This window comes from Pleurodeles waltl, chromosome 3_1 (genome assembly GCF_031143425.1).
Source record: "Pleurodeles waltl isolate 20211129_DDA chromosome 3_1, aPleWal1.hap1.20221129, whole genome shotgun sequence".
Lineage (NCBI taxonomy): Eukaryota > Metazoa > Chordata > Amphibia > Caudata > Salamandridae > Pleurodeles > Pleurodeles waltl.
Genome location: NC_090440.1, coordinates 1,749,303,719 through 1,749,330,926, shown reverse-complemented (window position 1 = coordinate 1,749,330,926; position 27,208 = coordinate 1,749,303,719). Strand labels below are relative to the sequence as shown.

At 48.8% G+C, this 27,208-nt stretch overlaps 1 protein-coding gene across 1 annotated transcript in view; it reads left to right on the top strand.

Annotated features, from left to right (window-relative positions):
- The window catches only part of UNC80 (unc-80 homolog, NALCN channel complex subunit), a 2,774,722-nt gene that overhangs the window by 941,488 nt on the left and 1,806,026 nt on the right, over window positions 1-27,208 (top strand). The window contains exon 21 of the mRNA XM_069225668.1: window positions 1,923-2,095. Coding sequence (XP_069081769.1) covers window positions 1,923-2,095 — 173 coding nt within the window. The remainder of the gene's footprint in view (window positions 1-1,922; window positions 2,096-27,208) is intronic.

Here is a 27,208-nt window from a genome sequence, read left to right as displayed (position 1 = left end):
AAAGGGGAAGGAGGAGGAAGGGGCAAGATGGGAGTGTGGAAGTTGATGAATGGATAGTGGAGAGTTTGGTAGAAACAAAAGGCTACCATATTGCTGACTAAGGAGTACAAGACAGAGATAAGAAAAATTAGTCAGGGAGGGTAGGCGACACCACAGTGAACCAAAGGTGACAGATACAAATTGAACTTATCTCAATGTCATGAGGAGCAATAAAATAGCTGTCAGTGAGAAGCTGGTTATGTCACATTGCTGTTTTTATCTTTATTGCCTCTAGGATACGAGAAATATAGAGATTTACAAATTATGTGGCCTCTGTGTTTTGCCTAACAATTCAAAGAGCGGAGAAAGATCGTCATTCACCCATGTTTCAGAAAGTGCCTTTTTGGCTACAGCTAGCCCTATCAAGCCTAAAATATCCTTCTGAAGGACATAGTTAAAGAAAAGCCTTTCTACAGGTTTACAATGAAGAGGGAGACATGCAGATATTTGGACTGAAGTGAGCAAATGATAGTAGGAACTAGCTGATTCTGTGGAAATAAATAAGAGCATCTGGTGAGTTGAGATATGGTTTTAATGATTTAAAGACCAAAGGCGCTCTAGGGGGTGCAGAAGAGATTCACTGGCTGGAGGCTGTAGATAAATTTAGTCAGTGAACTGTGAAGGCATATTGTGGAGGTCTGGGGAGGATCTGTAAATGTGTAAGTGGAGGTCTGGGGAGGATCTGTAAATGTGTAAGTGGAGCTGAGGCAGAGGAAGGACTACAAGATAAAGGGAAAATAAATATGTGAATCTCTTACATAAATGGGAAGGGTTTAATTTTCAGAGCTGTTTTATTTTCTGTTTCCACTTCAATGAGAACATCTTTTAAATTTAATTTGCAAATGTACTTCTTTTTAAAAACATCTCTGTGACAGTATAGAGCCGTGTCTGTTTTCATGTAAGGGAGTTTTTAAATATTAGTGCATCAGTTTAAAATGATATAGGTAGATGTCAGCACATTTTCTGGCAAGATGCAAAACAATGTTACTGTATTTCGTGGTGTTTTAAAGCTCCAGAACATGTATTTGAAACTCAGCAATTAGAAAATATAAATGTAGAGAAGATACTGAGACCAAGATGGAGAAATGTGCAAACTAAATTATTTACAAATAATGTTTTTAATCAAACAAAGAAAGAGAGACAAATATCTTGGCAGCCCTTTCAAAAGTGGTTACCAGATATCCACAAAACTTGTTTCAGGTATTCCACACTCTGATTACAGTGATTGACAGTTTCTGAAAGTGGGGCTTATCAGAATGTCACTAATACCTGGGTATGTTTAAATTATCAGCAACGTACCTTTGATAACCTTTTCTCAGTTAGTAAATAGCAAGTACATGATTGTTAGACATTTCTATATTGCTCCTTGGTAGTCACAGTGGTCGCCAACCTTATGAGCAATCAAACTGAGCACATATGAATATGGTGAATTGGAAAAATCATACAATTGACGTGAAAAAGACTGGGTAATGTTTTCTTTCACTTAAAAACTAAAAAAAGCAACAGCAGTTTAAAAACAATTTCATTTATAGAAGCCCAGGAAATCTGGCTCGTGTACAGGGCATATGAACATTTTGCAAAAGCTTTAAGCACCTGTAGTTGGCTCTCTGTGCAAAACAGTGTGGAGTACCTGGAAAAGTCACTGTCTGTACTTGTTCCCACTAGCTGTTACTCTCTGGCTGCTGTGAGTGTTGCTATTTGTGCTAAGCCTCAGATCATGCATTACAAATGTACAGAGGGCTGGAACCAAAGGAGGAGGGAAGGGGCAGGCTGGGGGAGTATTTCCTTCTTGTTGCCCTTTTTATTTGTGAGATGTTGTGTTCCCCCTTCCCTCCCTTCTTCTGCACTCTGCCCTTCTCCTTCACCCTTCCCCACCCTTCCAGGCTGCCACAGCTTTGATGATCATCTGGCTTCTAACCAAGATGGCAGCAAGTGCAAGAATGTGGTCAACCTAGGAGCAATCCGTCAAGGCATGAAGCGTTTCCAGTTCCTTTTAAACTGCTGTGACCCTGGTACCATTCCGGATGCATCCATTTTGGCAGCTGCTCTTGATCTGGTAAGTCATTATATATGGACATTAAGGGTGAACTACTCTGAATAGTAGTGGTGTAGTACATCCTATACTTCCAATATATAGTCTGATTAGAAGTTGACAGGTGCAGACGGGTGAATCCTCACACGCAGTTGCTGTTTGTTACAGTATATGGTATATTATCTGCTCTGCTACCTACCAAAAAAGATTGGAGCTACATATATAAGTCCATTGTTTTTTGCATCTTCTTTCAAAGCTAAATGTGACGTGCTAGGGCAATGCAAGAATACTCTGCAATACAGCAAAGTTAAAGATTTGGGAAAAGATTAGTTTTACTGATCTATTTTTTATAAGGATTTGTTGGTGGTGTGTCAGGCAGGTTCAAGTGTCCAAGGACTGTGCAGGAAAGGTATCATTTCACCATTTTTACTGCATTCCTCTGAGAATCAATATTTCTCAATGTAGGCTTTTGACATTCATAACAATATGTTGTAAAAAGGCTCTGCAATCCGTTCCCTTTTATTACTTGTGGTATTTGTGCGCACAGGTAAATTGATCTGAACAGTCTGTCTTTACAAGTTGCCGTTGTGTTGATAAGCTTAGATCTTTGCATATCATATAGTAACGAAGATGTTACATCTTTTATCCATTAAGATGAAGTGTTACATGCATGCCAACGCAGGTAAAAAGTTCAGATCTTACTCTTGAAACATGTTAGATTCAAAGCACAGACTTCAAAATGTGAAAGATGCTCATCAGATATGTATTAATTAGTAGCATTTCCACAATAACCTAGATGTGCCAATGGATTGGTCGGAAAAGTGCCCTAAAATTAGGTGAACACTCATTCAGTTCACATAACTGATTGTGGTAAAGTGCACCATTAGACCGTATTTTCTTGGTTTACTAAGGTATAGTAAGGGAAGATATCGCAAGTGAGCAATATTCCAGTGATTATTTTTTTCATTTTTATTATTTTTATAGTTCTGCACATTTATGAATCTTGAAAGTGCTGAGACTCGGTATAGGTAAAGCTAGTAATTACATTTCTGCACAGCATAGGAATGTGCCATATATCTTGAGATTACAGCTTTTTTTCTGTGAATCCTACTCCTTGTTACCTAGGTATTAGTAGCACATGAGCTGTTATGTAATAGTGTGCTTCCTATCATACCTGTGTAAAACTTTATGTATCTATGGCCATGGTATAAGAGCTTTGTATATATATATATATATGTATGTGAGCATAAAATGACTATAGTATTTTAATCATTCATGAGGTATGAGTGTATTTATTCAGTCAAGCGTAAAGGACCAAATTACTTGGTCTGAGTGGAACTCATCATTGATTATATATCTGCCATGTAGAATAATACGTATATAATAGTCTACATGTGCATTATTTTTCTGTTTAGTTTGTCCCGGGACTCAAACGGTGGGAGGTTCAAGCAATGAAAAGCATGAAAGTTAGATTAGAAATGCCCTACCATATGTGTCCAGTTGACATACACATATAATACATTTGATTATTATAGCAGGTAGAGAGGAATAAATGTGACAACAAAGTTGAGGCAAAACTGAAAAGGCATAATCATTACAAAATAAATAAGCATCAAAGGTGGGGTAATTCATGCACTTTGACATTATTTGATCTTTACTGAATAGGTGTAGTAATATGCAATTTACTAATTGAAAAAATGGCAAGGGCACCCATTATGTGGTATTGTAACGTTTGACACGTAATGGCTGCTGTCCCAAACAGGATTACTCTGAGTCTGGGTTTCTTTTTCATAATTCTTAGTCTGTGATTCTGCTACAGCAACTAACTATTTTATAATAAAAACAATGGAAATGCTTCTTTAGCCCCTTACAGATGTTTTAACTTGTCAATTGCCAGCAGCTATGACACCCTCTTCTTCCTTCCCTTCACTATGTCATCTGGATGTTCCAGGCATAAGAGCTATCTGAAGGATTATGGACTATGACAAGTAAGCCCAAACTCAGGTTAATGAAAGTTATCGATAACTAATCATGCCTTTACCAACTTCTCACATTCCTTATTTGGTGAGGACATAAAAAGTAGGCTTCTCTTCCAGGGGATCCTCATCAATAGTCATAAACATTGAATATTCCCGCCCTTGTGTGGGGACCCCGGAGCATACATAAAATACACACATATAAAAGTATGAAATATGCACGAAAAATATATATATATAACATTTTTAGTAGACAATTTTCATACCAAACTCATGTATACGTGTGTACAACAGCAATGCAGACTATAGAAACAGCAATGAGTTGTCTTTGAGCTCTCTTTCTCCAGAAATAAAGTACAGGCACAATCCTATTTTGTGGACATAGTCAGGGGGTCTAACTGTTAGAAATGTATGGAGCTAGTGCTTGTGCTCCTCTTAACAGTTTTATCAGAAACGCCTATGGGTTGTACTGATGTTACAAAACTGTACCTTTGGTAAAGTTGTCCTTTTCACTGTGCAGGACAAAATTTGAACTTCAGAATCGCATAATACATATTCTTGGAATTGCAGCATCTACGTGTTCATAGAATTCACATGGCAGCAACAGGTTGGACGCTAAGGATAAGTCACTTACCTGTAAATCCTAGTTCTCTTCCAGGGGTATCCTCATCAAAGTCATAAACATTGAATATTCCCGCCCTCGTGCGGGGACCCCGGAGCATACATAAAATACACACATATAAAAGTATGAAATATGTACGAAAAATATATATATATATAACATTTTTAGTAGACAATTTTCATACCAAACTCATGTATACGTGTGTACAACAGCAATGCAGACAATATTCATAAACAGGCTAAAAATGCTTTATTTCTATGGAGTTTTTTTTGTTTTATTTTAAACAGTCCCTTTCAAAATTACAGCAAGAGAAAAACTTTCCAAAGCCCCAACGCTGGGCCCAGTGAAAGAAGCAGTAGCAACATCAGTGAAAAAAGAGAAAAAACTGCATTGAAAACCATGGAGCATTATTAGCCGATAGGCTGCATGCAGGTTAACACAGGAAAACCATAACATTCTGGCACCGTGCCTTTAAGACCCTGAGCACCTCCAGTATCCCACCATGCCTCAGGGGTGAAGGAGAGGTGACAGTTGGTTCACAGTTAGGTCAGTTCTTTTTTCCAGCTTCTTCTGAGAGGGTCATGGAGCATTGAGCTCTCAGTTTTTCTGAGTTTTTCTCAGGAAAATATTTAAAAACAGCATTTTTTTCTACTTTTACTCAACATTTTACACCTTTGTCTGAGTCAAGAGATTTTTTCCTGAGTGGAAAATGCTTTCTCTTTTTGTGAAGTGCCCTTCCTGTGGGAAGAAGAATGCCCAGTCAGATCCACATTCTCTCTGCATTGTGTGTTTGCCTCAGAGTCACTGCCCTGACACTTGCAGACACTGCAAGAACATGTCAAAAAGGACTCTGAAGGACAGGGAGAAGATCAGGCTTCATGGTCTTCATGAGAGACAGAAGACATCGTCCTCTTCACTTCCCGGGCAGCCCACAAGCCATTCTCAGGAGAGACAGGCTAGATCGACGTCAGCAGGCAGGAAGGTACCTGTTTGTTCCCCGTCTAGGTCATCGCTGCCACCTTCGCATCGTCACAGATCGCCGTCAACGGCGACCCGACCAACGTTGATGGATACTACGTCGAATTTACATAGCCATCATACGGGCAGATCTCCGTCGACGGCAACCCACCGATCGACGTCGAGCCAGCACCGGCGTGCCCATTCGCCATCGAAGGCTTCGCACCCCTCGACGGCACGGAAGACGACATTGAAAACGGCGAGAGCAAAGACATCCGCCGTCTATGGCCCATCACACGATGGCGAGGCACACGACATCGAGCAGGTCACGGTCAAGGGACCACCGGTCACCGTCGAGGCGCTCAACGTCGAGACCAGAGCAATCCGCGACACTCCTTTCAACGTTGTTGCAACTGTCGACGTTTACACAAGCTAACTCACAAGGAGAAGAGCGTCGACTACCGCCGACGGATAAGAACACTCCAACAACTCCTGTGGTCTCCATAAGGAGTGGTTCATCTGGGCAGTCGAGAGTCGCATCGTCTGGGCATGTCTCGCCCATCAACTTGTCGCCAAGGTGGTTGGAGAGCCTTAATAAAACGACTGCTTCTCCGGACTCGCAATACTCGAGGATGTACTCACCTTCGGCTTCTCTCCCGAGAACACCATCGCCAACAGCGCGGGCAGGACGGGCTCGTTCTGCGTCTCGCCAATCGGCCACTAGGCCTTGGGCCTTGGTGCGCCGCTACAACATCTTGGAGCAGGTCACGCTCCCAGGGAAGATCCAGATCACGATCACGCCATCGCAGAAGATCTCCTTCTTGGTCCACATCATCGGGGTCTTCCGTAAGAAGGTACTCCCCGACCCTAACGGATTCTCCACCAGCTAGAGTTTCCCCGGTGGACGATATCCCAACTTTTAACAAGGTGCTTCTCAGGGGAGCACAAAAGCTGAATATTGAGGTCCCGGAGCCTTCAACCTCCTCATCCGTGATCTTTGAAACCCTACAACACAGGGCGGTTTCAAAGAAATTGTTATCGCTGGTGCCTGGTCTTTTACAACCAACCATGGACACCTTTTTAGCACCAGCCAACCTCAGATCAGCTCCTGCTAGGATCTTAAAGAAATACAAGGCACCTGAGCAAGATCCTTTGTTTCTCAGGACTGATCCACCACCGGGCTCAGTCATACTAGCCGCAGCCCGGAAGACGCACTCAGTGGCATCATCCTCCACGGTTCCACCGGACAAGGAGAGTAGACACCTGGACTCTCTGGGGAGAAAGATGTGTGGCACGGCAGCTTCCATGATGAAGGTCTCCAGCGCCTCCACACTTCTAGGCAGATACGACCGGTCACTCTGGGACTCGCTGAGCAGGTTCACAGAAAAGCTGCCTAGAGAGGACAGGCAGGATTTTCAAGAGATCCTTCAGGAGGGAAGTCTGGTGTCCAATCAGGTCATCAGTGTGGCAGCAGATGGGGCTGACTTAGCAGCACATGGTTATGCGCATGGGGTTTGTGCGAGAAGGTCTTCCTGGCTAAGACTCACAGGATTGAAGCAGGAAGGGCAGCAGCTTATCCTAAACCTTCCGTTCAACAGAAACTCGCTTTTTGGAACTCACACAGATGAGGAGATGGCACGTATGAAGGCGGAAGTGGACACCATGAGGGCAGTGGGCCTTGAGAAAAGGAAAGACTTCAGGAGAAGGTATAGACCTTACGACAGGCGCCCGTTCCAGCAGAGGGTTCAAGCCCCTCATTGGTCCCAGAGGCCACAACAGAAACAAGGGCATCCACTCTTCCAGTCTCGTAGAGCCACAAGAGACCGAGGGTCAAGCAGACCTCAACAGTCTACACCCAAAGCTCCTGCAAAACAATGAGGGTTCGCTTCCCTTCACACCGTGCACCACTCTGGTTGGGGGAAGTATCACAGCGTTCATTCACGAGTGGCGTGGCATAACAAAAGACAAATGGGTGCTGAACATTGTAGAGAATGGGTACTCTCTTCTTTTCCGACAACCAACTCCTCACTTGCCACCAACCAAATGCAATCCGGCTCACATGAGCCTATTACACAAAGAGGCTCACGGTCTTTTACCGAAAAAAGCAATAGAAAAAAGTCCCAGTCGCACACAGAGGGAAAGGGGTGTACTCCCGCTATTTTCTGGTAGCAAAAAAGGGTCGAGAAGGAGTTTTCAGACCGATTCTAGACTTACGACTACTGAACAAGTACATAAAAAAGCAAAAGTTCAGGATGCTGGCTCTCCACCAGATTTTCCCTCAGCTGCATCGAGGAGACTGGATGTGCTCCATAGACCTGCAAGACGTGTATTTTCATATCCCGATCATTCCCAAACATCGGAAATTCCTACGGTTCCTGATAGCCTCCCAACACTATCAGTTCAAGGTGCTTCCTTTCGGCCTAAAATCTGCCCCTCGCGTTTTCTCAAAATGTGTAGAAACGGTAGCGCTGCATCTAAGGAAGCAGAAAATCTTCATTTATCCATACCTAGACAACTGGCTACTGAAAGCCTCCTCTCCGGAGCAGGCGAAAAACCATCTGGACATTGTGCTCAGTGTTTTCAGATCTCTAGGTCTACATGTCAACTACCAAAAATCCACCCTCATCCCAACACAAACCCTCCACTACCTGGGAGCAATACTGAATACAGAGCTCGAAAGAGTGTATCCTTAGGAGGAACGACTGTTATCAATAAGGAGAAAATGTCAAGATCTTCTGAGGTCCCACGCACCCACGGCCCGTCAGGTGACATCTCTGTTGGGCTCCATGGCCTCGTGCATTTTCATTGTCCTGAATGCCAGGCTGCATATGAGGCCTCTTCAAGAGGCGCTGGAAAACAACTGGTGCCAGAGCACAGGCCGCTGGGAGGACAGAATGCGTCTTCCGATAGGAGCACGACAATCGTTACGATGGTGGATGCACAGACATCACCTGTCAGGAGGAGTTCCGTTTCATCAGCCAATCCCGTCCGACACTCTGGTAACGGATGCGTCGCTTCAGGGATGGGGAGCTTATCTGGGTTCCCTTCAAGCTCAGGGCCTGTGGTCCAACAACGAAAGAGAGTACCACATCAACCTGCTGGAGCTCAGAGCGGTTCATCTGGCTCTCAAGTCTTTTGCTCCATCGATTCAGGGGAAATCTCTCCTAGTGCAAACGGACAATACGACGACAATGTATTATCTGAACAAACAAGGAGGAACGAGATCCATGCCCCTATCTCGGGAGTCTCAGGCCATCTGGCATTGGCTATTAGCAAGGGGAATGTCTCTTACAGCGATTCACCTACCAGAGCAGCAAAACGTGGAGGCGGACTTCCTAAGCAGAACCCTCCAGCACGCCCACGATTGGGTTCTTCATGACGAGGTCGTTGAAGACATCTTCGTTCAATGGGGTCGGCCTCAATTAGATCTCTTCGCAGACGAGGAAAACAAGAAATGCCCAGACTTCGCGTCCAGGTTCTGCCGTCCGGGGTCTCGAGGGAATGCCCTGTTGATCGACTGGTCAGGGACATTTCTCTACGTCTTTACACCGATTCCCCTCATACCAGCTGTGATAAACAAACTCTACAGATCCAGCACCAGAATGATTCTCATAGCCCCAATGGCCTCGTCAGTTCTGGTACACGGATCTCCTCAACCTATCAGAACAGCCTCACAGGAAGCTGCCGTGCAGACCGGATCTCCTTTGCAGGCTGGGAGGCAAGATATTTCACCCCAACCTTCCCTCTCTGAGCTTGACGGCATGGCTCCTGAATTCCTGCAGTATGGGCATTTAGGGCTCTCGCAGGAGTGCATGAACATCTTAAAGGAGTCCAGACGACCTTCCACGCGGCGTTCTTACGCGTTCAAGTGGAAGAGGTTCTACATATGGTGTCGTCAGCAAGGTCAGAATCCTATACTGGCTCAGGAGGAGGTCATACTGTCTTACCTGCTCCATTTGGCGAAATCGGGTCTTCAAGTGTCATCTATTAAGGTACATTTATCTGCCATTACAGCCTATTGTAAGTCACCTTCTCAGGAATCCTTTTTTACAAGACCAGTAGTCAAGGATTTCTTAGAAGGTTTGAAAAAGGTTTTTCCACCCATTCGAAAACCCTCTCCTCCATGGGAACTAAACATAGTATTATCAAGACTCCTGGGTCCTCCTTTCGAACCTATCCATAAAGCGTCTTTGCAACACCTTACGTGGAAGACGGCTTTTCTTGTAGCCATTACTTCCGCGAGGAGGGTCAGTGAAATTCAGGCTTTGTCCTCTAAAGAACCATACACGGTCTTCCATGAGAACAGAGTGGTTCTACGAACTCATCCATCATTCTTACCGAAGGTGGTGTCAGATTTTCACATCAATCAGACTATTTCACTACCAACTTTTTTCCCCAATCCGGATACTCCGGCGGAGAAAGCTTTGCACTCCCTGGATTTGAAAAGAGTGCTAACATTTTACTTGGATAAGACCAAACTGATTAGATGATCTCACCACTTATTCGTAAATTACGGTCATTTGAGAACAGGCGAGGCAGCCTCAAAACGAACCATATCTAGATGGATAGTTTCATGTATTGTTACTGCATATCAATTGGCTAACAAGCAGTTATTGGCTAGGCCTAAGGCTCATTCGACAAGAGGAAAAGCGGCTACTGCTACCCTCCTTAATAATGTTCCAATCTCTGAAATTTGTAAGGCTGCTACATGGAAGTCTGTACATACATTTACTAGGCATTACTGTTTGGACTCAGATGCCAGAGCAGACGCCCAAGTTGGGCAAGCATCTCTAGGAAATTTGTTTGCATAATGTATATCTCTTCCTGCACTTCTATTAGACAGTCCGCAGAGTTAAGGGATGGGTATGCTAATCTATTCAATGTTTATGACTATTGATGAGGATCCCCTGGAAGAGAAGGATAAGTTACTTACCTGTAAATCCTAGTTCTCTTCCAGGGGTATCCTCATCAAAGTCATAAACAACCCACCCTCCTCCCCAGATGCAAGTCTCCTAGAAGTGCAGGACACACTATGGGGGTCATTCTGACCCTGGCGGTAAAAGGCAGTTACCTCTGGTCAGAAGACCGCCATAACACCGCCGCGGTAACCCGCCAGGGTCATTCTGACCCACAACTGCCAAACCGCCAAAAACCCGACCTCCACTGAAGGCCACCACATCAGCGGTCAGCGATAAACTGGAGATGACCAAACCTCCACCGTCACGCCAACAGAAATACGCCCATGCCATTACGACCCACGAATCCACGCCGCGGTCTTTCAACCGCGGTATCCCATTGGCGGTACACACCGCCGCGGTCAAAATACACACACCTTTACAAAACACAGCCACATTGGATAATTCAAAATACACACACCTAATACACATACAAACACCACTCCCACACAATCAATACGATATAAAACACACACCCACATCACCCACAAACCCCCACAAATCGAAATTCAGAGACAAGGTGCAATACACAGAGAGAGAGCACAGGGAACGCAAACCACAACACACACAGGAACCCAACATCATCCCCCACACTACATCTACGCACAAAACACCACACACCACTACACTCATCACCACAAACACCACCCCACACCTCATCCACACCACCCCATCGCACCCCAAAGACACTCCAGGTTCTCGGACCAAGAACTCAGGGTCATGGTGGAGGAAATAATTAGGGTAGAGCCCCAGCTCTTCGGCACACAGGTGCAGCACACCACAATAGCCAGGAAGGCGGAGCTATGGCAAAGGATCGTCGACAGGGTCAACGCTGTGGGACAGAATCCCAGAAATCAGGAAGACATCCGAAAGCGCTGGAACGACCTACGGGGGAAGGTGCGGGCGATGGTGTCAAGACACAACATCGCTGTGCAGAAGACTGGCGGCGGACCCCCACCCACTCCACCCGAATTCACAGCATGGGAGCAAGAGGTCTTGAACATCCTGCATCCTGAGGGCCTCGCTGGAGTAGGCGGAGGAATGGACTCTGGTAAGTCTAATCTCAACTACTTCCCCCCCCCCAACCACCAGCATGCCAACCTCCACCCCCACCCTCACCCCCAACCCCCCAGCACATATCCTCCCTGCTAATGTCTCACCAGCACAACTCACCCAAACCAACACCAACCCCTGAATGCCAACACAAACCATGGACACCCATCACCTAAGCATGACCACTGCACATACCCATCCCCCCCCCCCAAACCACCCTCACAACTCCTCCCACAAGGGAATGCCAGCACTGGGGGACAAGGGCACCCACAATTCGCACGCCATGGCACACACAGAAGCAATAACCATACTCTTTTACCCCTGCAGGGCCCGAACGCCAACACACCGGCCCGGAGGGTCCAGAAATGTCCATCCCACCCCCAGAACAGGCCCCCAGTGATGACAGCAGCTCTGTCGACCTAGAACCTGATGACGAGCCCGGACCATCGGGGACCTCTGGACAGTCGGTTCCCCTCAGGCAGCCACAGGCCACAGCAGACCTACCCCCTCTGGAAACCCCAGCACAGCACCCACCCAGCGGGCCCATGCCTCTGTCTCCAGGACAGGTCAAGCAGCGGTGTGTCTACCACTACAGGGCACCCAGGGCAACCCACCACCCCAACAACAACAGGGACCTGGGGGCAGTGGTAGTGGGCACACCGTCCAGGGGACAGAGGCCCAGGAACAAAGGGGAACTGGGAGGGCTGCTGTGCGACAGAGGGAGGACAGGCCTAGGGAACCCACTGTCCAAGAGGCCCTCACCACCATCATGGGAGCGTACCACCACTCCCAAGAGACGATGGTGACGGTCCTGGCCAGGTTCCAGGAGATCCAGGCCATGCAGGTGGGCCAGTACATGGGGTTCCGGGAAGAACTGCGCAGCATCAGTTCCGCAATGGGTACAATCGTGGTGGCACTCAACCAGATTGTCACCACATTGCGGGACCATGTGGCCCCCCAAAGGGCCCCTGCCACTAGCATGGAGGAAGAACAGCCCACCACCTCCGCCGGCGCTAGTGGTCAGGAGGCCCCGACACAACAGCAACGGCCCACCCAGACCCCACCCCCTGCAGAACATGAACCACCCCGCAAGAAAGGCCTGAGATCGAGGAAGAAGACAGATTAGGATGTCAAGACCCCCGCCATGCACGGATCCCCCCGGATGTCATCCCACTGTCCCACTTGTTCACCCTGTCCAACCTTGAACTGCCCCTGCTCCACCTTCCACAGGCATATGGACAATGCACCTGTGCGAACGTGAGTCTGGACTCTGCCATGGACATGCCTCCACCATCACCCATCACCCTTTTTTAACTATACACCAATTTTTGCACTTCAATAAACACAATTATTGCACAAAAACCATCTGGAGTCTGCTATTTATTTTTTTAAAGCAAATGTATTCGATATAACCAACCAAAAATGTCCAAATACATTGTGATGACAACATACCAGTGTCACACAGCGGTAGTCCATGGGGAAATAAACCAGAGGGCACTCCGTGGGGACCACATCACTGAAATAGGAAAGCAAATTCACAACTAAGTTACCATACATTGGGGTGAAAGGTCAGACAGTAGAGAGCCAGTACTGTTACAGATATAATAAAATGCAGGAGTAGATTCTTACCTGTGTGTTACTGGAAATACTGCAGTATCACTCTGTCCCTGTTGTCTGTGTCGTCCTCTTCGTCTTCCTCCTCTTCACTCTCCGCAGGCTCCACAGCGGCCACAACAGCACCATCTGGACCATCCTCCTGCAGGAAAGGCACCTGGCGTCGCAAAGCCAGGTTGTGAAGCATGCAGCAGGCCACGATGATATGACACACCTTCTTTGGTGAGTACATTAGGGATCCCCCTGTCATATGCAGGCACCTAAACCTGGCCTTCAGGAGGCCGAAGGTCCGCTCGATCACCCTCCTAGTACGCCCATGAGCCTCATTGTACCGTTCCTCTGCCCTTGTCCTGGGATTCCTCACTGGGGTCAATAGCCAAGGCAGGTTGGGGTAACCAGAGTCACCAATTAGCCACACACGCTGTCTCTGTAGCTGTTCCATCACATAAGGGATGCTGCTATTTCGCTTGACGTACGCGTCATGCACTGACCCTGGGAACTTGGCATTTAAATGGGAGATGTACTGGTCAGCCAAACAGACCACCTGGACATTCATGGAATGATTACTTTTTCGGTTCCTGTACACCTGTTCATTGTCTTTTGGGGGGACCAAAGCCACATGGGTACCATCAATGGCACCAATGATATTGGGAATGTGTCCAAGGGCATAGAAATCACCCTTCACTGTAGGCAAGTCACCCACCTCAGGGAAAATGATGTAGCTCCGCATGTATTTCATCAGGGCAGACAACACTCTGGACAACACCCTTGAAAACATAGGCTGAGACATCCCAGATGAAATGGCCACTGTAGTTTGAAATGATCCACTAGCCAAAAAATGGAGTACTGACAGCACCTGCACTAGAGGCGGAATCCCTGTGGGTTGGCGGATGGGTGACATCAGGTCTGGCTCCAGCTGGGCACACAGTTCCTGTATAGTGGCACTGTTGAGTCTGTAGGTGAGTATGACATGTCGTTCTTCCATTGTCGACAGATCCACCAGCGGTCTGTACACGGGAACATTCCTCCGTCTCCTCGCAAGTCCCAGCGGACGGTGCCTAGGAAGGACAACATGGAGCACAGAGTCAATCAACCCACAGGTAAGTTCCCACAGCCTGCACAGTACCCGAATCTCTCTGGATTGAATAGCTTGTATGAGTGTCGATGCAAGGCCTAGCCATGTGTGACGCAGTAGGAATTAAGCCATGTGGGCCCTTGAAATGGCGGCTGCCTGACCTGTGAAGTGTGACAATGTGAAGTGAGGTCATTGCGCTGGCGTGGCACGCCGCGGCGGTAGGCGGTCGAAGACCGCGGCGCAAAGGAGCATTGGTTAACATTGAACCCTATGGGTTTCAGGAGCCAATGACGATGTGCGCCGGCGGTCGCGGTACGCACCGCCGCGGGCGTGACCGCCATTTTCTCTCTGCTTAATCACACGAGACCTGAGCATCCACAGGAGAGGACCTATACTGCAAGTGCTGCTGTGACCTCGGTCTGGAAGTGACAATGGCTGCTGCGACTGGGGAAAGGGCCCCCGCCTTCAGTTCCGAAGAGTTGGAGAAGCTCGTGGACGGGGTCCTCCCCCAGTATGCGCTACTCTACGGTCCTCCATACCAACAGGTGAGTACACGGGGGCCAATGCATAGTGGGCAATGCCTGTGATGAGTGGGGTGGATGTATGATGGAGGGGAGGGGAGCGAATTACGAATGCATGGCACGACAGATGAGAGCATGTGCCACCTGGCAAGTTTGGGGAGGGGGGGCCACTCACATCGAGCATGCAGAAAAGTGATGATGTTTCTTTTCCCCCCCTGTACATGTCACATAGGTCAGCGCCCATCAAAAGATCGATATTTGGCGTGCCATCGCCAAGGACGTCCGGGCCCTGGGGGTCCACAACAGACGGGACACCCACTGCCGCAAGAGGTGGGAGGACATCCGCCGCGGGAGCAGGAAGACCGCAGAGGCTCTGCTGGGGATGGCCTCCCAACCTAGGAGGGGTGCCAGTCGTACTTTGACCCCCCTGATGTCCCGGATCCTGGCGGTGGCCTACCCCGATTTAGATGGGCGCTTGAGGACATCACAGCAGACACAAGGGGGTGAGTACCAGCACATTCAGCTATATTTGCGCCTGGGTGGGGGAGGAGGGCTGTGGGTATCCCTAGGCCAGGGCGATTTCTGTAGGCTAGGCCCCTCCGTGAGGTATGGTCCTGTGCCCCCGCCCCCCACCTCTGTAGGGTGCCTAGTAACGCTATTCATGGACCTGTGTATTCTGTGTGGGCAGTTGTCGCCCATAGGCTTGTAGGGCATGTCCCAGGGAATGAGTAGTGTACCCCAAGTGCGCAGCGTAGTGCAGGGGGCTTCTGTGTCTGTCCTCTCCGCCAACGGTGTCCCTAATGCATGCACTCAACTTGTCTTTATTTCTCCATCCCCCCCCATTTTCTTTGTTTTTCGGTGAATGTGTGCATTAGCATCATCAGGCGGAGGAGAAGTGGCATCGGCGCAAGAGGGAGCTGCATCTCACATGGCCCCGGAGGGCCATGCAACGGACTCCGACATGACCAGTGAGACGGAGGGCGAGGGGGGCTCCACCACGGGGACCCGTGCAGACGTCAGTGACACCGACACGTCCTCGGATGGGAGCTCCCTTGCGGTGGCGGCAAAATCCGTGCCCACCGATACTACAGGTACAGCCGCCACCCAGCGCACCAGCTCCGCCCTCCCAGCAGCCCCTCGGCCTTCGGCCTGTGCCCACACTGCCAGGAAGGCGGCCATCTCCTTCGCCCCAGGCACCTCAAGCCCTGCCCCTGTCACCCCTGCTGCCCTCAGTGAGGAGGTCATTGACCTCTTGAGGACCATCATTGTTGGGCAGTCTACCCTTTTGAATGCCATCCAGGGTGTGGAGAGGGAGGTGCATCAAAGCAATGCATACCTGGAGGGCCTTCATTCGGGTCAGGCTGCCCATCAGCGATCGTTCAACACTCTGGCCTCAGCACTGACGGCAGCGATTGTCCCTGTCTCCAGCCTCCCTCTTCTAACTCCCTCCACCCAGTCCCACTCCCCTGTTCCTCTGCCTATCCCATCCACACCTACAGACCAGCCTGCACACACCTCAACACCCAAGGGAAGCTCATCCAGACATAAGCACCACAGAACACACAAGCATTCACACAAGCAACATACAGATGCAGACATGCCAACAGCCACTACCTCCTCTGTGTCCCCCACCTCCTCGTCTCCCTCCTCCCTCCCTGTGACGTCTACACTCACACCTGCATGCACACCACCATCAGCCAGTACACCCATCACCAGCACACCCTCCACACCAGTCCGCACACGTGCAGTCACCACCCCCACTGCCATGTACACGTCCCCTGTGTCCTCTCCCAGTGTGTCTGTCACCCCCACTTCCAAACCACACAAACGCAGGCAGGCACCCAACCAACAGCCATCCACCTCACGTCAGCCTCCAGCCCAAGCACCTGCACCCAAAGACAGACACCAGACTTGACTCTCCTACAACCACATCCTCTTCCTCCACTCCCATACCCACTCCAGCTACCCTTCCCATGGCTCCTAAAAAACTAATCCTCTATAAACTGGACCTCTTTTCCTCACCTGACCCACCCCCTCCATCTCGTAAGAGTTCCAAAAACACCTCAGCCACCACCAGCCCAGCAACTCCCAAGAACGTTGTGGCTGGTTTTTGGAGTCCGCCCTTTCCTTGTGCAGGGACATCGGCCAGCAGCAAAGGCACAGCCAGCCCCCCCCCTTGGGAAGAGGAGCAAAAAACTGAAGGGCAGGCGCGACAGGCCTGATACGCCTGCCCCCAAGGAGGGTAGCCTTGCACCGTCACCTGCCACATCGGGTAAGGGAGCCAAGGGCCACGGAGAGTCTGCCAAGGAGGGCAAGGGCAGCAAAGCGCAAAAGGCAGGGAGCAGCCCACCTGGCCATGAGGGCCCCACCAGACCCATTCCGGGGGTATTGGAGGAGACCCAGGGCCCCAGGACTCCATCACAGGAGGGCCCCGCAACGGAAAGGTCCGATGCTGACTGAGCAGGAAGTATTGGCCAGGTGTGGTTCATTCGAAACACAAGACAGGCACCGCTGTACAGGGCCCCGCCAAGACAGGCACCGCTGAACAGGTCCCCGCCGTGAGAAGCACCGCTGAACAGGTCCCCGCCGTGAGGAGCACCGCTGAACAGGTCCCCGCCGTGAGGAGCACCGCTGAACAGGGCCCCGCCGTGAGGAGCACCGCTGAACAGGGCCCCGCCGTGAGAAGCACCGCTGAACAGGGTACCGCCAAAGACAGGCACCGCTGAACAGGGCCCCGCCGTGGGAAGCACTGCTGAACAGGTCCCCGCCGTGAGGAGCACTGCTGAACAGGTCCCCGCCGTGAGGAGCACTGCTGAACAGGGCCCCGCCGTGAGGAGCACTGCTGAACAGGGCCCCGCCGTGAGTAGCACCGCTGAACAGGTCCCCGCCGTGAGAAGCACCGCTGAACAGGGCCCCGCCGTGAGAAGCACCGCTGAACAGGGCCCCGCCAAGACAGCCACCGCTGAACAGGGCCCCGCCAAGACAGGCACCGCTGAACAGGGCCCTCCTGTCAAGCACGGCTCCGCTGGGACCTCCTGTCAAGCACTGCTCCGCTGGGCCCTCCTGTCAAGCACCGGTCCGCTGGGCCCTTCATCTCAAGCACCGCTCAGCTGGGCCCTCCTGTCAAGCACCGCTCCGCTGGGCCCTCATCTCCAGCACCGCTCCGCTGGGGCCTCCTGTCAAGCACCGCTCCGCTGGGCCCTTAATCTCAAGCACCGCTCCGCTGGGCCCTTAATCTCAAGCACCGCTCCGCTGGGCCCTCCTGTCAAGCACCGCTCCGCTGGGCCCTCATCTCAAGCACCTCTCCGCTGGGGCCTCCTGTCAAGCACCGCTCCGCTGGGCACTTCATCTCAAGCACTGCTCCGCTGGGCCCTCCTGTCAAGCACCGCTCCGCTGGGCCCTCCTGTCAAGCACCGCTCTGCTGGGCCCTTCATCTCAAGCACCGCTCCGCTGGGCCCTCCTGTCAAGCACCGCTCCGGTGGGCCCTCCTGTCAAGCACCGCTCCGCTGGGCCCTCCTGTCAAGCACCGCTCCGCTGGGCCCTCATCTCAAGCACCGCTCCGCTGGGGCCTCCTGTCAAGCACCGCTCCGCTGGGCCTTTCATCTCAAGCACCGCTCCGCTGGACCCTCCTGTCAAGCACCGCTCCGCTGGGCCCTCCTGTCGAGCACCGCTCCGCTGGGCCCTCCTGTCGAGCACCGCTCCGCTGGGCCCTCATCTCAAGCACCGCTCCGCTGGGGCCTCTTGTCAAGCACCGCTCCGCTGGGCCCTCATCTCAAGCACCGCTCAGCTGGGCCCTCCTGTCAAGCACCGCTCCGCTGGGCCCTCCTGTCAAGCACCGCTCCGCTGGGCCCTTCATCTCAAGCACCGCTCCGCTGGGCCCTCCTGTCAAGCACCGCTCCGCTGGGCCCTCATCTCAAGCACCTCTCCGCTGGGGCCTCCTGTCAAGCACCGCTCCGCTGGGCCCTTCATCTCAAGCACCGCTCCGCTGGGCCCTCCTGTCAAGCACCGCTCCGCTGGGCCCTCCTGTCAAGCACCGCTCCGCTGGGCCCTTCATCTCAAGCACCGCTCCGCTGGGCCCTCCTGTCAAGCACCGCTCCGCTGGGCCCTCATCTCAAGCACCGCTCCGCTGGGGCCTCGTGTCAAGCACCGCTCCGCTGGGCCCTTCATCTCAAGCACCGCTCCGCTGGGCCCTCCTGTCAAGCACCGCTCCGCTGGGCCCTCCTGTCAAGCACCGCTCCGCTGGGCCCTCCTGTCGAGCACCGCTCCGCTGGGCCCTCATCTCAAGCACCGCTCCGCTGGGGCCTCCTGTCAAGCACCGCTCCGCTGGGCCCTCCTGTCAAGCACCGCTCCGCTGGGCCCTCCTGTCAAGCACCGCTCCGCTGGGCCCTTCATCTCAAGCACCGCTCCGCTGGGCCCTCCTGTCAAGCACCGCTCCGCTGGGCCCTCATCTCAAGCACCTCTCCGCTGGGGCCTCCTGTCAAGCACCGCTCCGCTGGGCCCTTCATCTCAAGCACCGCTCCGCTGGGCCCTCCTGTCAAGCACCGCTCCGCTGGGCCCTCCTGTCAAGCACCGCTCCGCTAGGCCCTCCTGTCGAGCACCGCTGGCCCATTGGCAGGCCCGGTTCTGTGTCGGGCAGGGCTTCACGAGGCACTCTGCCCACCATGCCTCCTCCATGACCAGTGGACTCTGTAATCCACCTGATGGACTGTGGCTTTGCACCCCCCAGGATGGCACAGTGGGCAATCCACCCACTGTAAAGACTTGAGAGACTGTGGCTTTGCACTCCCCAGGATGGCACAGTGGGCATGGAGGCCCTTCGTGGATCTGGCGTCGTGGACTCATGTGGCTGAGGTGCCCTCCCCTTCCCTTCCCCCTGAGGTGCCAGTATTTTATTTTTGTGATGCCCCAGCAGTGTTCTCTCCAATGGACTCGATCTCGTGTGTGGGCTTTGCCCAGGTGTCGCTGCACATTGGCCCACGGACATTTGGACTTTGCAAAACTGTGCCGGACTTTTGCTACTTATATATATAGTTCTAGATGTGTAATAATTCTTTATATATTGCTACGTTCGCTATACTTAATTATTGCTATAATATAGTTCTATTTTTACAATCATTGCCCGTAACCTTTCCTCCTCCCCCCCTCCCCTGTGTCGTAGGTGCAGTACTCACCGTTGTCGTCTGCGGCAACGTTCGTGATCCTGGAAGAAGAGCAGGAAGGCAATGGCTGGGAGGATGTGGAGTTCCGGTTCCATGCTGTCCTGATTCCGCGTGGAGTGTGTCGAGGTGAGCGTTTTCCATTGGAAATGTCTGTTTCCACCGTGTTTTTATCGGTGGGGCTCCCGCCCCGGAAAAGGTGGCGGATTGGTGAGTCGTGATAGGGTGGGCGGTACATTGACCGTCGCGCTGTTTGTTTCTGCCGCCGTGGCGGTCGGAGTGTTAAAGCGGCGGCCTGTGTTGGCGGTTCCCGCCAGGGTCAGAATTCCATTTTTTGGACCGCCAGCCTGTTGGCGGGTTGGCCGCCGGTTTAACACTGACCGCCAGGGTCAGAATGACCCCCTATCTCTCTAATCTGCTGGATACGTTGTCACCGTAAAAAAAAGTACTGACCTAACTGTGAGCCAACTGTCACCTCCCCTTCACCCCTGAGGCATGGTGGGATACTGGAGGTGCTCAGGGTCTTAAAGGCACGGTGCCAGAATTTTATGCTTCTCCTGTGTTAACCTGCATGCAGCCTATTGGCTAATAATGCTCCATGGTTTTCAATGCAGTTTTTTCACTGATGTTGCTACTGCTTCTTTCACTGGGCCCAGCTTTGGGGCTTTGGAAAGTTTTTCTCTTGCTGTAATTTTGAAAGGGACTGTTTAAAAAAAAAAAAACTCCATAGAAATAAAGCATTTTTAGCCTGTTTATGAATGTAGTCTGCATTGCTGTTGTACACACGTATACATGAGTTTGGTATGAAAATTGTCTACTAAAAATGTTATATATATTTTTTTTTTCTGCATATTTCATACTTTTATATGTGTGTATTTTATGTATGCTCCGGGGTCCCCGCACGAGGGCGGGAATATTAATTGTTTATGACTTTGATGAGGAAACCCCTGGAAGAGAACTAGGATTCACAGGTAAGTGACTTATCCTTAGCGTCCAACCTGTTGCTGCCATACGAATTCTATGAACACGTAGATGCTGCAATTCCAAGAATATGTATTATGCGATTCTGAAGTTCAAATTTTGTCCTGCACAGTGAAAAGGACAACTTTACCAAAGGTACAGTTTTGTAACATCAGTACAACGCATAGGCGTTTCTGATAAAACTGTTAAGAGGAGCACAAGCACTAGCTCCATTCATTTCTAACAGTTAGACCCCCTGACTATACCCACAAAATAGGATTGTGCCTGTACTTTATTTCTGGAGAAAGAGAGCTCAAAGACAACTCATTGCTGTTTCTAAGAATGGCCTTACATCATCTGCCAATGGTAGAAGAAAACGGCTTAGTTTATTTTCCCAATGGTGTTAAGGACTGGACTCTGAGAAGGTTTATTATTTACCCTAAAAAACAGTGACGCCTCTCAGAAGCCATGATGAATCCTGCAGTAATGTATGTGAAAATTAACTTGGGTCGCTTTTTGAAGGTCACACTTGGGAGAAAACCCCACAAAGGGAAAAAAACAGACATGCGCGTTGAGGGTGCGTTTGCTATGGGAAGCTGTTTATGAGTTGCCCTTTGTGGATCATGCAGCTCTGAACTCACAGTTGGGCACACTACGGAATGCTGCTGCCTTGGCTAGAGCTTGGGCTTTGGAACATGAATGCTCCTTGGTTTTCCTTGGAGATTAACTTCCTAATTTACCACCTGCTGAAGTGGAAGATTTGCTGTCTTCAATTATCCCGCATTCGATTGGCAATTTTAAAAATGACTCTGACTTTTGAAATTCGTCTTTTCCTGACGCCACGGTTAACAGTTAAAATTGTCCTTTTAATGCATGCTCAAGTGTCTTTAACTTATCATTACTGACATTCCCATTTACATATCTGTATTCCTTAGGTTAAATTTTAGTAGCTTTTTTATATAATTTGGCTTTGAACCACCTTTGAACCAGCAAGGGGAGGGTGTTGTGTAGCCATTTTAGCTATATTTTTATACATGTTATTTTAGCATACTAGGCCTGTTGCTGTGCACTTTTACCTAGATATTTTTATTCTAGCTTCGTTATATTATTAACAGTAGCCACATACATTTGCGGTCTTGTTTTATTTTCTCTATCTAGCTGTTCCTAGCCTAGGTCAGCACTGTGTTCTTAAACAAGACATATCTTTCACTCTGTGCTTTTCTCAAGTCTGCAGTAAGATAGGGTGACAGCAAAAGTGGTACGATTTGTCTCCAATGTTTGCAGAAACATACACACTCTTACGTGGGGATCCTTTCTTGGGACATCAGCTGTTTTATTATAAAAACACTACTTTGACCCATGAACGTTAGAGGGAGATTACAGCCACATGACCACGACTGTATGCTGAGTGCTTCACTGCAGCTGCTTATGTAGACTACAGTTCTCTTGCTCAGGTATGAGGGATCTTCCCAGTGGAAACCTGAAGGGCAGAATTAGAGCTTATCATGCTGTGCTCTAACATAGCCTAGGTAGGAACTATTCTTAAAAACTGTAGTAACAACATGGTAGCGTTATTTTTGTGTTTTACTCTCCTTGTCACAATTTTAATCCTGTTGTGCTTCATCGTCCTAGTTATTGCAATACATGCCTTATTTTCTAAGATACAGTTACTTCAATAAAATGTTATTGAACTACACTCTGCCTATGATTGTCCTTGCATACGTGAGAATAAAGTAACTGAGAGAAACGGATGATATCTGAGTGACTGCGATTTCCCTGAGGAGTTCCTTATGTCATGTGCCCGGTTGCCCAATCATCCCTACTCTTGGGTGGAGATGAGGTACCGCTAGTTAGCCAGAACAAACCTGGATTAGGTTGACAGACGTCACATGGTGTGGGATAAGACTCAGTCCCCCGCAGTACAAGTGATTCTGTCGCCCAAATCCAGTAGTCCCATTAGGATAATGAGAACCTACGCGACAGGGGTAAGATGAAGGAGTATGACAAGAAAGCCCAAACTCAGGTTAATGAACGTTATCGATTACTAATCATGCCTTTACCAACTTCTCACATTCCTTATTTGATGACAACATAAAAAGTAGGCTAAGCGTTCAGCCTGTTGCTGCTGTACAAATTCTATGAACACGTACTGCAACTCCAACAATATGTAATATGCTATTCTGAAGTTCAAATTTTGTCCTGCACAGTGAAAAGGACAACTTTACCAAAGGTACAGTTTGGTAACATCAGTACATCCATAGGGTAATTCTGATAAAACTGTTAAGAGGAGCACAAGCACTATCTCCATATATTTCTAACCGTTAGACCCCCTTGACCATGCCCATAAAAAAGGATTGTGCCTGTACTTTATTTCTGGAGGAAGAGAGCTCAAAAACAACTCATTGCTGTTTCTTAGGATGGTCTTACATCATCTGCCAATGGTATAAGAAAAAGGATTAGTTTCTTTTCCCAATGGTGTTAAGGACTGGACTCTGAGAAGGTCCATTATTTACCCTAAAAAACAGTGACTCCTTCCAGAAGCTATGATGAATCCTGCAGTAATGTATGTGAAAATTAACTTGGGTCGCATTTTGAGGGTCACACTTGGGAGAAAACCCTGCAAAGGGAAAAAACTCCTTTGGCAAACCTATGTTTTGATAGAAGATCGAGATAGTGCTGGGGAAGTCAGGCACCAAACTCCTCCTAATATCAGTAAGGAAAAAGGAGCCAGGCAATGACACATTGAGAATTCAGGAGGAAAACAATGTACCCTGCCAGAAGCAAAAATCTGGGACAAAAATAGTAACAAAGGACAATTGCAATGAAAAATCAGGGAACCAAATGTGTTGCAGTGCATTTTTCTCTCATAAAGCCCCCATTATATGCTTCAAACAGATGTGACATCACCAGAAAAAACTGAACATTTTGGATTGGGAAACTCAAACAATCTTCAATTAACATGCCGCCATGTTGTAAAGGGCTACCTCTAAGGTTTGTTTCCCCCCCCCCTCCTATTAAAGAGGTGTTGCGATTGGTCAGCATTGTGATCTGCAGAAAATCTCCACAGAGTCACAGTGAGTTCAGAACCTCTGGATTGTTTGAGCCTCTTCGGTCTTCGTCTTTTAAGTTTCTATCTTGCCAGGTGTAGTGTTCTTTGCTCTATTGAGCCACCATATCTGTGTGCTCAATATTTTATATTCTTTTTTAGAGTATAGGTAGGGCATCCTCTCAAAAGCAGTTACAGTGGAGCAACAAACCTGGCTGTGATGTCAAGCTACATGTGCCATTTTCCAGGGCTGTGATAAAGATTGACCACTGCACTTCATGTGTGAGACACTCCACCTGTACACAAGAGGAGATGGCTTTCTTGTTAACCCTAACTTCTGCGAGAATGGTTAGTAGATTTCAGACTCTCCATTCTTCTCCTGTTTTTAGGATGTGTAGCTCAATGATGCTATACGCACTATACGCACTAGGATCCTTGTGGTTTTGTGTGGAATCTGAACAGGAACTATGTGATATGCAGGGGAGGTGTCAGGGTGTGGATCTGGGAAGTATGGCATAATGAGCAATGTGTGAATGGATGTTGGGGACTAGAGACATGCTCAACTGCAGCTCTAATGTGTGCATAATTTATTTGCCTGCTCTAGGGCTGGGGAAGATACTACAACTGGTGAAGAGTAGGGGATTACGTGCCTGTGGAAAACAAGACTGCTCCCCATGAGAGATTGCAATGGTACAGCAAGCTGTGTGTGCCCAGAATCGACTCAAAGCAGTTTGTGACTGACGTGTGTGGAGTCAAATTCCTGCTCCAGCCAATACACTGCTGAAGAAGCAATCAAAGGCCCTGAAGAGGAGTGTTTTAAAAACGCCTGCCAATACCGCTGATGTTCTTGTCGTCAGAGACGCTGCTCTGCTCCCCTAACATAGAGCAACCATTCAGACAAAGTAAGAAAACAACCATTATGCCAACAAGGTCCAAAAAAAGAGAGCATATTTATATTCAGGGGTGGTTAAAGCACACTGTGACGTACGCCTCTACCCACAGCTGATGCTTGCAGAGGTTGTCATAGTCACCCTGCATTGCGAAATCAGTTGAACGACATGTGCTAATGCAACACGGCAAAAGGGAGTGCAAAATACAATGCAGCCATGTTCTTGAAGCCACCACTGCTGTTCAACACATCCGAGAAACAGAACTTTGGTGCTAGATGGATTGCGTGGTTTGAAACATTCAATGACTTCACATATTCGCTAGAAGAAGAAGATGATAAGAAAAGCACTAAGTATTTGAAAAACGTTGCAGGTGATAGAGTGAAAGAAGTGCTAAAGAAAGTTTCACAGACTGACACAACATCGTACCAAAAGGCGAAAGAAGAGCTGGAAGCCAAGTTCAATCCAATGCCGAATGTTGATTATATATATTCAACAAATCAAGACAGACTAATGAAGCAAAGGATGAGTTTGTTGAAAGACTTGACGAACTTATTAAACATTGCAAGTTGTGTGACTTTACTGATGAAGAAGCCATGTGCCTCAGAATCATTGATGGCTGCCTTTTACATTCTTTTAGAAGGTGCTTGTTGAGAGAGACACTCAATCGAAAGAAAATGCTGATGGCTTTGAGACGAGAGGAATGAGCAGAATGACAAGCTGCTCACGTGAAAGCAGAGACGTTGCACAATGAATCAGCGTTGACCATGAAAAGCCAGCACAAAACAGATGCAAGTAAGTCAACTTCAAGGAAAATAAAACTCTGCTTCAGATGTGTATTGTTGTTTCCCATGAAGGCAAATGCCCATCCCCCGGATAAATCTGTAACGGTTGTGGGAAAGAGAACCACTTTTTAACTGTTTGTTAAGCTAAGGAAAAATGAAGTGCATCACAACGGAAAGAAAAGATGGACACAAGAATGCAGCAGGGCACTCTCGCCACTCCCAAAAAACAAAAAGCAACATCAGCTACGACAAATAGAGACCAAGCAAGATCAATTGCCGCCAAGTTTGTCGTACAGAGGTACCTCAATGTCGCTATTGAGTACCAGCGAAGATGATGGGTGCGTGCCAGGCCTAACTCCTTCAGGCACAAAGGTATACACCTGGACAGCTTCTAAATCACTACAAAGCCAAGGGTTGTTCACAGTGGCAAAATCAGTGTGAGCTTCCATCCATGTCCTAGTACATGTTTTCCAGTTTCAATCAGTTGCTTATATGGGATTAATATCTCTCAGCTACAACCTCTGTGGTCAGCCTGAGGTTATGAACCAATTTTCCTTGTTGTTTCATGGTTTGGGAAAACTCAATTACATGAAAGTACAGCTTCATATCAACAAAGACGATTGTCCACTTGCCCAGCAGCACCGCAGAGTTGCTTTTCATCTGCAAGAAGAACACTTTTGAAATATGACATAATTGAATGTTCCACGGGCCCCACATCAGGGGTTTCGCCTATAGTAGTTGTACCAAAAAAGAACAGTAGTGAAGCAGTGTTCACTTGTATTGATATGCACCAACTAAACAGAGCTATTCAGAAGGAGCGACATCCTGGTCCCCATATAGTGGACATGGTCATGCAATTAAACAGAGCTACAGTATTTTTCTGTCCTGACCTAAATAAAGGGTACCACCAACTCGAGTTAGAAGACAACGGCAGATATATTACCACTTTTTTCCACTCATGTTGGTTTGTTCAGGTAGAAGAGACTGAGGGGCATATTTAAGGGCCCCTAGCACCTGCTTGCACCACATTAGCATAATCTTTTTTAGCTTAATGTGGCCGAACGAGGCTGCCCCAAATTTACAAAGTGGCGCAATGCATGCATTCTGCCACTTTGTAACCCTTTGTGCGCCATGCATAAGGTATGCAAGGTGGGTGTTCCCCCATTAGGGGGGCTGAAAAAATGGCACAAACAAATCTAAAAGATTTCTGCGTCGTTTTTTTAACATTTTTTAACACCTGCTCAGAACAGGCATTAAAAGGGGGAATGCCATTGTTTTCAGTGGGGCCCCTATTTACTGTTTAGGGTTAGCGCCAAAATGATGCTGCTTACCCTGAGCAGTATATCAATAACGTCAGAAATCCTGACACTATTGCCCCCTACACTGTGCCATGGTGTGCCGTATTTTAAATACAGTGCACACGTGATGGTGGTAAGGGGACGCAAGGGGCCGCAAGAAAAGTGGTGCTACATGAATGTTGCGCCCCTTTTCTTAAATCTGGCACTGAGTATCTTCAGTTGCTGAGATATT